Consider the following 12499-nt stretch of genomic DNA (forward strand, 5'->3'; position numbering starts at 1 on the left):
TCCTTTTTCATGTTGGAGTAATTTTATTGACTTGAATAGAGTTGTTTCTAATTTATACTGCTAAGAAAACACAAAACTGAGCAAACTGGGCTCAATATGGAGATCTTGATTAGAAGACGGGGAAGAAGGAGTAACAAAAAAGCTTATACATATTTTCCAAATGAGGTTAAGGTGGTTTATGATGACTTGTGTTATTAGCTCTCTATTAAAGCTTTTTAACAGCTGTGGTAACATGGAAGAAAAGCAGTCATGGTGGCAATAGTGTAAAGGAACATTTAGAAATCCTCTGCTATATACCTGCAATACTTTCTCAATGTTAAATGTTTGGTAGTCCAGCGAGATAACATAAACTACGTACTTCTGTGGTGTTTTGGTTCAGTGCCTGTTATATGTCACATCATATGAAAAAAATAGAGTTCTTCAGTACATGCAGTGTATTTTTAACAAAATGTCCTTCACACATGGCATTATGTTCCTGATTAAGCTTTGCTCACTTGTGTTTGGGGAAAAACTCTCTGATTAGTTGAGTAAGCTGCATTTTATCTGAAAGAGCTGATGTCTCAACTGAATTGTTCCTTCAGGCTTGGTGCTGTGTGGATTGTGATGAAGAGCTTTAAGGCTCCTTCATTTTTCCATGATCTGTGAATATGAGATACCCTCATCTTGCGTCACGTCAAAGGCAGTGCACGTGCTGAAGCATCAGTGTCTTCCCCAGATGTTTAGAACTGTTCCTCTTCCTTTCATCCATTCATCTTTTCATCCATTATTTCTATGTCCTTTTCTTCAGTCTTGGCCAGGTTCTCTTTTCCCCTGCATCTGGAGCGTTACTTGAGAGTTTGCTGGACTGTGAAGTTCTGGTCACCAACCATTGCTCTTTTAGGCCTGCTTATGGAACTTGGGATTTTATTGATAAGGGACAATGAAGACCCACTAGATATAAATTTGGTTCAGTTGATCACCACAGTCCAGAAAGATTTCTCCATCAACCTGTGTTTGGCATTGAGAGCACTGTGTTTCCAGGCTTCTGCTTTATTGTTTCTATCTGGATCCCTTCTGGAGACATCAACTGGTGTATGAGTCATTATCAGACAAACAGTGGCAACTGTCATTTCAAGGAATTCAGGGCAGCATCCTTTGAGATTTATTCCTTGTCGATACAGCTAAGGATACAATTTTGGACTTTGATAGAAGGATGAATAAATATGTTGCTGGACTATGAAGGACAGAGTAGTGATAGATACATGGATGTGTGTTTAACGCACCCTCTCTGCCATGTAGAGAGAATGTTGTTATTTATATAAGGCATATAAAAGGCATGCCATCATATGCTTTATGAAAGCCAGCACAAGCTTACAAAAAGCTGGTGGTCTGTGGCTCCTGCTCTCTTCCCCCACAATGGTGCTGGCCATTGCATTGCACTTCAGCTCAACTGCAACCTTCTTAAATAGAGCTGGAGTTCTGGGGCAGCACAACAGTCCATAAAACGTGCCCTTGTGCAGCAGAACTGTGTTAGTTGTGTGATCCCAGAGAGGGGGGACAGTGAGTGATAGGATGACAGCAGTATTCCTATTCCTATCACCTCATTTACACCAAGTCGGAGTGTGTGTCTGTTGAAACTGCTTATTTGCAGGTACTAAGGTTAAGGTGTAATTTCTGAACTACAGTTTGTAAAGCTGTGTGTATGTCAGTTGTTCTCCGATACTAGTTCTGTTCCCCTTGCCCAGTTTCTTCAAACTGTGTCCACTCGTATTCCTATTATGTTTTATACGTTCCTAATCCAGGTTGTTACTGGAATAGCTTTCTGTAAGTGCTTTTCTGTTTCAGAGAACATTTAGAGAACATTTATTCTCTGAAAAGTAATGCATTTGCATGCCAGCAGTTTCTGCCTTTTGGAAATTCCACTTGCAAAATGCAGGTCACAGTGTAGCTATTGCTACACTCTGCTTTGCTGTCCTCCAAAATGTCCTCCAAAAAGAGGGGGAAAAAAGCCCTCTGTCTCAGCGCACGGCTCAGGAGATTGTTAGGTGAAAGAAGCTGTTAAAACCTCTTTCTGAATTAATGTAGCACACAAGCTGGGTTGCAAGCCATGAAGTCCTCATTCAGAGCACATTGATGTCAGCAAAAAGGCTTTCCACTGACTTTAGTTCGTACCCCAATAGAAGCTGGAGCAAAGGGGAGAGGTTTAAAAAGGGAATTATGTAATACTTAACAGATATTTTAAGTCGTTTTGTGTTCTGTTGTCTGCAGAGAAAGTTAACCTCATTTTAAAAACTCAGTAGAGAAGTAGCATTCTTTCAGAAAATGACTTAAAACTGTTTCATTCTTCTTCATTCAGGACACACCATCTAGTCCGTTCTGGGGATCTTAAAGCCACAAGAGTACGTGATTTGTCATTGAAGGCTTGTCTTGAGTTTTAGGAAGACTTTTCTTTGGACTAAGAACTGCCTGATTGAGGCTATTATCAGGAGAAACGCTATTCTAACCTCCACCAGGATAGAAGGACACAGACCCAACTACTGATTTGTGCTTTTTTTCCAGACTTAGTGATGTTGAGGAACTAATTTGACAAAATATCTTCCAGTGTCTCTTGGGGAGAGCTGCACGCTGTTGGAAACACCATTATTGTACTGTTATCACTGTAAGCCTGAGTTGAAAGATCATTTTTTAAAAAAAATGCCTTACATAACTACACAGAGAAGGAAGGAGTTATTTTGAGTTTTTTCAATGTGAGTCCTGCATTTGGCTAGCATAGAAGAGACTGTCCTCAAAATGATAGAACAAGTGCTATGTGTGATTCTAAGCAAAGTATCCATAGACAGGAATCTGCTAATAGGGCTGAGCTTGAGAAGCATTTTTGGGTTTGGATTAAAGGATACCTGCGTTTAAGATTACTTTTGGCCCCCTCCTGAGCTCCTCTGTGAGTTTCATATAGGGCAAAGTGCTACCTGAATATACTGCCAGGCCACAGAATGTGCCAAATTTTCTTTAAAATAATAATATTCTCCTGCTATCAAAATGTGTTAGAATAAGGCTTTATGCTTCATTGAAAATCATCACAGCTGTTGATACCTGTTGAAATTATTTCCTCAGTAAGTTCTGTGCTCATCCTGCCCCTGGTGCTCAGCTACTGAAAACCATATGTGCTCAACGATAATTAGAAAAAGACCAATTTGTTTTCCTTCCTTCAATTTCCAAACTACTCCTATTCAAAACCAGTTAATAGTACCCTGGCACTGTGTTCTTCCAGGAAGGGAACTAGAGGGCCTTCAAAGATGCATCTCATCTTCTGAGGAAAGATGAAGTAAGAGCCATGTATTCTAGCAATGGATCATTCACTGTTTTAGACGAACCCTGTAGCAGAAAAATTGCCTTTCAGGGTCCATGTGGTGAGTAAACCTGGATCATGAAACTCCCCCTAGCTAAACCATGTTACAAGGATTTGTACAGCATTATCAACCTCTTAACACTAGAGTAAAGGCAGGCTTGATCAAAATTTGAGTTGTTTGGCACTGAACCCTCCCAGGCTGTCAGACATGATTCCCTTCACTTTATCTGTTTCTTCCTTGTGAATGTTGAAGGTGGGCAGGCACCTGAGCAGTGCCGTTCCAGCTCGCATCACCACCTGTAAGGAGACTTGCTGTCATTTTCCATAATCAAAGCCTTAAAGTACTAGACTCCCTCCCACCTTTGAATTCCCACATATGAAGATTTTCCCTACTGCGGTGGCTCCAGTACACAGCATCAAATATTGGGAGTTGCACACCTGCCTAAAAAGGAACTTGGGTGGGCAGAAGATTTGAGGACATGGGACCTTGCTAAGTGCAGAACTGTGGAAGGTCATTTGGAGTTAACAGAGGACAACTGCAGCTTGCTGTCCCCCTGCTGCATAGGCTGTATGGATACTGTGGTATCTGAACTGCTGTTGCCTACTATCCATCGTATCCCTTGAGATCAGCACATTTCTTTGTCATCCCTGTAAAGAAGTCTGAAAAACTGAGGTTTGTGGTAGAGGGTCATCCTGTTGCACTTCCAGGATGTACTGTTTTCTTTCCTGGGTACGTTCTGGACTCAAGGTTTTGGCACCTGAGGAATTGTGAGTTCCTTCCGCCAGAAATACTCTTTTTTCTTTTCTGTAAAAAACAGCAGATGTTGCCTTTGCGAACACTCCAGGTAGGCAGTGTGTTCGCCTTCCCAGGCAGCTGGCAGGGGAAGTACGTAACACTTGAGGAATCTCGGTTTCATGTCCCTGTGGTGGTATTCAGAGGCGTGCGGCATTTGAAATGTTGACTGTCCTCTTACCAGGCACCCCTTCTTTTGTTTTCATTGTCTTCATCTCACCTTTTTCTGTTCCCTAACCCTGAAGCTTCCAGCTAGTCAGGAAGGGCCTTTCTTCTTATAGCACAAATTACTATGCAAATGTTTCTGTCGTATGCTGCATACATGGCACCTATCCAAGGCACAGAAAAAAACACTTGGTATTTCAGAAGAGCTCAAACAAATTTAATTCCCAGCTGATTTCCTTCGCTCTGTGCTCCTGTTATGCTCCAAAATCTCTGAGAGACCTTGTGAGCTGAACACAAAGTGTAGCATGGAAACACTGTCAGAAATTACCCAGAAGTAGTTGTTTATCCCTTGTCATTGCATCAAAACCATGTTCCAGGACTCAACATACTAAATTGCCTGGTTATAGGTAAAGAAACCTCAACCTTCTTCTCAGTGTGGGTTTATTTTCACTAGACATCTATATCCCTTTTACTCCTTTCCATTGCATGTCCTTTTTTCCTGTACCACTGTAGGAATCATAGCACTTGTGCTTAACACTGCTCTTCCGAGACTGTAAAACAACTTTGCTACCCATCCGTTAGACTACAAAAGAGCAACCTTTGTTGTATTTTTCCCACTCCCAGTCAAGGGCATATTCAGCACTTACAGAGGACGTGGGCTTTGGACTCAGAAATCATGGTTGTTCCTGAGAGGTTTTTCAGACTTTAGGCACTCTTAAGACTTCTGAAAATCAATTTTTTCAGGTTACAAGTATGCACTGAGGGGTTCTCTATAGTTTTCATTTGTTTTAGCTGAAGCAGAATATCGTATGTGGAGTGTATATCTGAGCAGAGATAAAATGTTTAAAATACACGCATCAGTGACGATAAATATCAAATTCCATCTATGGCATCAGTTATTTGAATTTCATGTGGCTGGTTTCTAACCTGAAGAATATACTTTGCAGTGCAATCAATGGTCCCTGGTAGACCATTGAATTACTATGGTTCTGTTAGTTACTTTTTAGCTATTGCTGTGTTGCTAATACATATTTATATCAAATAACTGAGTGATTCAGCTGACAGGTGAAATAAGTTCCAATACACTGGACAATACATTGTAATGCACTCTGGATAGGTTTAGCACAGCCTTGTCCTTCAATATGTGTAGTATATTAGTTTGGAGTATGAATCAGGAAACATGTATGCAACTATGAAATTTATATTGATGAACTTCTGCGGCAGTATTTTAGCTGTATAATATTATGATGTGCTTGCATTTTTATGTGCTTCTATAAATAATATTGCAACTCAGTCTACTGGGAATGTAGTATTAGCTGTTTTGTATGATTGCAAGGACATGATTGCAGTTGTCTGGTTTTCTTATTATTTTATTAATGTTGATTTTTTTTCATTCATGCTTTTCAAATGTCTCAGTAGTCAGTCTACTGGAAAATTTGGTCTGGAAAGTTTAGGCCTTCTGAGCTAATGCATACCCAAAACTGTCTTACATGTTTGATGAATAGATATTACATATATATATATACACACACAGACACACACACCCTATATGTACGTATTTCCCCACTTGTATAAATTGGAAAGAGAGAAAACAATTCTGCTCAAGGTTTGAGAAAAAAAAAAATAAAATATTGCTGTTTGTGCTGCAACCAGTCATGAAAAACTTTCAACTAAATAGGAAAGTTTTGAGCAGTCAGAGGCTGTGATTTAACAACAGCTGTTTGTGATCAGTGCCAGTAGAAATCACTTGTTTTCATCCAGCTGAAAAGAACAGGCTGGTAAAAGGGATTCCAGGAATAGGTACAGTCTTTCACACGGAGTTTAAATAAATCAAGTCTGCATATTGTAAGATGGTGCCATTTACAATGTAACATATTTGTCATTTCTAATGGTATTTTTTTTGCAGAAGTCAGACATGGAATAAAATTGGTTGATAGTTGGTTTATAAAAGAGTTGAGGAAATCGGAGCCCTAACTGTAACTCTGACCCCTTAGAGAGTACATAGATATTTTTGTTGCTAGGCTTCTGGTTCAAAACCTGGCTGTCTTCATCAGCTAACACCTTTATGATCAAACTGAGTGGATAGTGTTGGAAATAAGAAGGTAAGAAATGCCATTCTTGGTCAGATCCAGTATCCCTCTGTCCCAGTACTCCACCTCTGACAGAAGCAGATGCTGTTTAGGCAGAGCCCAGAACCCTGGCCCCTCTCTGTGGTCCCATTCCCCTGGGCTCCCCAGCGTCCAGAATTGCTGCACCAGAAAAAGTACTTTCCTGCCTAATTCTTTTAGTATCCATTGAGTATCTCTCACTCTCATGAAACAAGGTGTTCACAACAAGTTTTTTTTACAAACTAGAATATAGTCACTGGCGGCCTCAGTGATGCTGGAAGCAGCAAAGCCTAACTTGACATGCCTTCAGTTGGATATCTTCTCCCTTCCACAGAGACTGTAAGCAACCCTGCTATCATCTGTGAGCAGTAGTAGCTACACATCCTCTGTATTTCAGATATACCAGTCACTCCTGAGACACATCAGATGAATTGTACCTGTTGCTCTCCATTGGTTATTACAGAAGCTCAGGATGGCTGCCAGATGGATTTGTCTACGTGGCAGATGGCTAAACTGGGTTGAGATGAGTTCCTGCTCGCTAGGCCCAGATGTAAACTCCTATGCTGAAAAAAGTTGGTCTGAAAGCTGGATGAGTTGCCCTTTTAACTCAGATGAGTTTTGGTAACACCATCTTTCTGATTTTATGAAACCACGGTTGCTGACGCCAGCATGAATGCATTCTGTTTGCAAAGCATTTCACCGTATTGGCACTTTTAACAAACATGAAAGTCACTTAAAGCCTTTTTGAAAACCTAAAATAAAGTTCTGTTGTTTTGAATCCCTTAAGGTGAACGTTGCCAAATAGTTCAAAAACATTTTTCTTCCTGTTGTTACTAGCATTTATGGCCTGTGCAATAAAGGTTTATAATTACTGAAAAGATTCAAGGGAGGGAGGAGAAAAACCCTCTCCTTTTTATGCCTTTGTAAAGTTGCTTTTCTAAGTTGTGTAAAAAGAACCTGTTTTATTTAAAGGCTTTTTTTTTTCATTCACATTCTTTAAAAGCCTTTCTGTAATGTAATTTTTTAAATGAATGTGCTTCTATTCAAATTAAAGTTTACTCTTAATGGCTTTTATGCTTCATATGATAGAGCACCTTCATTTACTTAGTTATACATAGGCAGTCAGCAGTGTTATGAACTCTTTCTTTATTACTAAGCAGTATGCAGATGTCTGGCATCTTCCACCAAGGGAAGGATGGGATTTTAAAAACTCTTTATTTGACATGATCATAAAGCATGGGTACTAGCCCAGTGGTTTATGACATGCTCAAGTATGATTAATAATTTTAACTATGCCAGTTCCCCCTTACGATCAATAATATAGAATTTTCCCAGTCACTAGTTGAATGGATTTTAATTGAAATTGATTCCCTATAAAATAATAAATTGAAGTGTATTAACAATGATCTTGTGGTCTTTGATGTTAAGGAGTTCCGAGTTCTAACAAAATTCTGAACAGTTTTCAAAAAAATACCTAATTTTCCTCTATGCAGCCTAAGTAGTCATAAAGCACCTCTAATTTTTTTATTTAAGTGCTAATTCCATTAGAAGCATAAAAAGAGCAGCCTTAATTTGCAACGTGAATGTGAATGGAAATGAGGCAGGCCGTTGTTTTTTTTAAAATGTATTTTTCTGTTTGCAGTTCAGCTACAGCTGCACTGTGTGATCCTAAAATTTAAATATATACTGTTGTGCATAACGTTATCTTTGAAGTATTTGTCTGTAAAAATACCTCCCAGTCCCCTGAATTATTAGAAGTTACCTGTATGAAGAAAGCATACCTTGAGAAAATCTGGGGTGAGCAGCTCTGTTAAGAACTTCAGTGTTTTTCCAAAGGTATCACCTGAAGGGCATTGAGTCAGTCTTTGTTTTTTCTCAGTGACAGAGTGACAAGTTGGGTTTTAGGCAGCCACGTACATGGCAATACCACACAGTTCTGAAGCTCCTCGACCACACTAAGGTTTCATCCACATCCTAGAGCTTATGCTCAATTAAGCTTATCCACACCGATGGAAAAGTAGTTGGTTGACGTACATTTGCCTCATACTGTGACTTCCACCTGAAGACAACATGACCAGGAAGTAGCCAGGCTCAGGGATACACACAGCATTCTGTAACCAGACAGCCTGGTATAAAATGCCAGGACTGTGACTTGGCGTACTCATTCAGCTATACAGGAGGGCTGGAGCTCTCATCCTGAGGAATGTAGGGATAAGTGAGTTAAGAGACTTTTGTATGTGAACAAAAAGACACGTCAAGGTTCCCCTTCAAGCCTGAGCGTGGTCTGAAGGCATATACATTGACATGGTCTTAGAGTTTTGAGTCCTCTCCGCTAGAAATAGGATTCAGATCTTCCCAGTCAGTTCATCTGGGACACCCAGCTGCTATCAGCTGGAATTTGATGAGAAATGGTGCTGAAGCAATTCCAGCACCTGGGCCTTGAAACAAGTGATTTTGCCATATTCTTTCATTCTTCACTCAGACCAGTTGGGAGGCTCACTGCCAGTACCGTCAGCCACAGACTCTGAAGTTCAGTTATTGGTTTTTTTTGTGTTGAGAGCACGCTGTTGTGGAGGACTTTCAGGAGCTGGGTTTTGAGAGAAAGACCTGGAAAAAAAACCAAAAACTCTTTCACAGCAAAAAAAGGGGGTTTTGCTAACTGATTGTGCCTTTGTTCAGGGAGCAGTAATGCAAAGCTTCTCTTGTTAAATTTTACTGTGCAAGTCCACTAAGCTGTATGTTTTTTGTTTTCTTTCCTCTTTGGCATATGTCAGAGGCAGAGATGCAGAGGGAATGGTAATCACATTTCCTTCTTTCTTTAAAGTCTTAGGTCATTCCAGTCTTCTTAAGAAATAGCGGAAAACTTTCTTACTCTGTTTCTTTTTGTCTTTCATTCCTTTAAGAACTCTCGAGTGACTAAGGACTGTTGTTTAAGTTGGGCCAAGAGATTAGTATCTCCTGCTCTGGTTTTCTTTTGTTAGCCTGACTGTTTAAACGGCTGATTAGACTACAATTGTCTGGTGAGGAATTTCTTTAGCTTGTTCCACAGAGTGTAACTATGTGAAAAACTTTTCAGCCATTCCTTGTGGTTTTCTGTCTTAAGGTGTGAAGATGGTCCAGCCGTATTTAAAGAATCTTGGATGCTGGAAGGAGCGATCAGCATCGTCTTAGACAATGGGCCAGCTTTTAAAAATGTCAGGCAATTAAGGATGCAGATGTGAAAATTCCTTACACTGATCACTACCATGGTGTCACAGCAGTTATAATTCTTGGTCCAAACTTTAAACACTTTGAAATAAACAAATTATATTTCAGATGAAGGGGACAGGAAAGGGGAAGGGAGGGATAGTCCTACCACTACAGCTACACCAACAGATCATTTGTCACCTGAGTGGTTTCTGAATGCATCTTTCTCTAGACTCAGGGTTTGCTTTGATGTGTCCAGCAGTGCAGCTGCCATCCATTCTGTTACAGCTGTTGACTGTGACACTAACCGCTAATATTGTTGACTTTTGTAGATCTCTACTTAAACCTGGAGCATGGTTTTTTGAGGGTCATAGAAAAGCAGCCAGCCCTTACAGCCCATCAAGGTAATGAATGTCTTTTTCCTGGGATGTATCTTCATAAAATGAGACATCTATGAGCTTTTTTTTTTTGTCTTTTTCTATAAATGTTTCCTTTAGGTGTAGTGGTTTTTTTCAGCTATTGTCATGAAAATAGTGTTTTATTTTCTTCTAATCCTAATAAGCTCTTTCTGAGCGAGTCATTATTTTTTACTGATACTTGCTTGCTAGAATTGTCTGTTGATAAATTTTCTTTCTCCTTCCTTAAATATCAGCTGCTGTGATAAGCACTAAAACGTGTGACCATTGCTTTGTCAGCAACTCATGTTTTCCTTTATTATACCATTACTGCTATTCTTGAGATTTCTTTTGTTCCATCTAGTACTGGGCATGTCACTGTGGGAATTTTACTGTACATTGCTTAGCTGATCACTTGATATTTTTGGTATGAGAATATATGTTTACGGATTTCTTCAGTGTTTTCTTTTGATCCAGATGATCAGAACCTAGGCTATTTAGGTAAGGAATGTAAACAGACTCTGGGACCACAAGAGAGGAATCCTTTTATCAAGGATGTCTCTAGGAGTTAGGAGCACTCAAAGCTAGTGTCTTGTTAAAGTTTCTGCTGCTTATAATTAATTTGGGTAGGCTTTGGGAAAGTCTTTAGTTTACTTAAAACTAGATATATACTTTTCATGCACACATTCTGTATCAATTCTAGCACAGTGAGCAAGTAGCCACTCTACTAAAGAGGAATGTAAATTTATGTCTACCACCAGCTACACATTGGTTTTATCGCTGTTATGTCCCCTGGAAAATCTGAGACCTCAACTTTTCTCTTGGTTCTGTGAGGGCAAATGAAGGAGTAATGCTCCATTGATTTCAGCAAAATGTGAAACTAGTTAAAATGAGAACAGGATCAAGCCCATTTTTCCTCTACAGCCTGAGACTATAAAGCCCATTCAAATCAATGAAGGGTACCAATGACTTTGCTGACCTTTGGATCAAATCCATAAACCTTTTTAGTAACTTAATTAAAACCACAAATACAGAAACATAAGTGTTCTGTTCTCTAAGTCAGCATAGGTCTTCCTAAAATTGAAAGATATGATCCCTTGCCAATTTTCTTGTATCAGAAATACAGTTTTGATATTTTATTCTCTAGAACTTCTTTCTTAACTATATAAAGCCTATTTTTCACTTGGTCTCAAAATCTCTTTTGATGATGTGCACTGCCTGTGTTATTTGTAATCCTAATTTCATAATCAGTGTTGAAAATGAGACCCACAAAACTTGCTTTTATTGTACTCTTTCTATTCATATTCTTTACTAAAATGGCATAATCAAAGGTAAAAACAAGTATACTGTCTTTTAGCTTTGGCATTTTGAAGTGTCTTTGTTGCATCTTGCATTAGCCAGCTAGAAGTTAGGTGTCTGGTTGAACTCATCGCTCACATTCCTCAAATAATCAATGAAGAACAACAGCCACGTCCTAAGATAATCTGTGCCCTTCTAAAACAGATGTCCATAATAGGTGCAAAGCATTGCCCTCTGGAGGTTCCTGCTTCTGTCAGCTGGAGAACTCACCATCTAGTCTGGGATAACTACAATTAAATACAGGAAAAGTAGGCAGGAGCTTTTCCCATTTTTTACATCTCAGTATGAAGCATGTAACAAGTGATGTTACGCACTTTTAATTTGACACCAATCTTCCACTACTTAGTATATTAATGTTATCATCTTTAACTGTACCTGTTAGCAAAATTTGGTTATGCTATGACTTTCAATTGCCTTTTTTTTTTCCTTCAATTGATAATATCGTCTTTTATATTCTAATACTTTCTATGAGCATTTTTTTAACTGAGCTAACTTCTGTTCACTGGTAGCAGAATTAAAGCACGAACCAAAAAGGCTAAAATTAATGAGTTACAAGTTCTAGGTTCAGGGGTTTTGTGGTTGTTTTCTTACTTGTAATTTAAATGGTCCTTTAGTCTGAAGAAGACAAGGACTTATTTTATATATTGTCCTGGGATAAGGTTATAACTTACCTTTGCTCTGGCAATTTTTCTCAGACATGAATGCTTTAATAACTGCTGTTAGACAGATCCTAGTCCTCTGAGTTCTTCCTTTCATCTGCCTGTGGTTGAGCCTGATACAAACATGAAACCATTATTAGTTTATGATTGTGCCTTTTGTTGCCTCTGTGGAGCTGGGTCCAGTCTTACAGAGGAATGCCAGGACCAGGTTGAGAGCTGTGCTCACTGGGGACTGAACTTCTGCTTTATAATTCGAAAAACTTACTGAAAACTTCTTCCCTTCATACAATTAATCAGTACAGGCAATGAAGGTGTAAATCCCTGGAAAACCATGAACTGCATAGTTGCAATTAAATAGAAGAGCTGGTAAAACCTATCCAAAAATGATCTGAAATAAAAACACAGAGGGGTGACTGAAAACCCAAGCTTCTTCACAGGTCTTTTGTTTGGGCTTTCTGTGTCTCCCTTCAAGTTCTCTTGCATTCTTATGCAGCTCGTTCATTTTATTG

At 39.2% G+C, this 12499-nt stretch overlaps 1 protein-coding gene across 3 annotated transcripts in view; it reads left to right on the forward strand.

Annotated features, from left to right (window-relative positions):
* The window catches only part of SAMD12 (sterile alpha motif domain containing 12), a 197006-nt gene that overhangs the window by 104587 nt on the left and 79920 nt on the right, over nucleotides 1-12499 (forward strand). For 2 of the 3 annotated variants that reach the window (XM_080380254.1, XM_080380256.1), the window contains one exon: nucleotides 9910-9981. The exons of the other annotated variant lie outside the window; for it this stretch is intronic. In XM_080380254.1, coding sequence (XP_080236380.1) covers nucleotides 9910-9981 — 72 coding nt within the window. The remainder of the gene's footprint in view (nucleotides 1-9909; nucleotides 9982-12499) is intronic. 3 annotated transcript variants of the gene reach the window in all.

This window comes from Falco punctatus, assembly GCF_963210335.1.
Source record: "Falco punctatus genome assembly, chromosome: 3".
NCBI lineage: Eukaryota > Metazoa > Chordata > Aves > Falconiformes > Falconidae > Falco > Falco punctatus.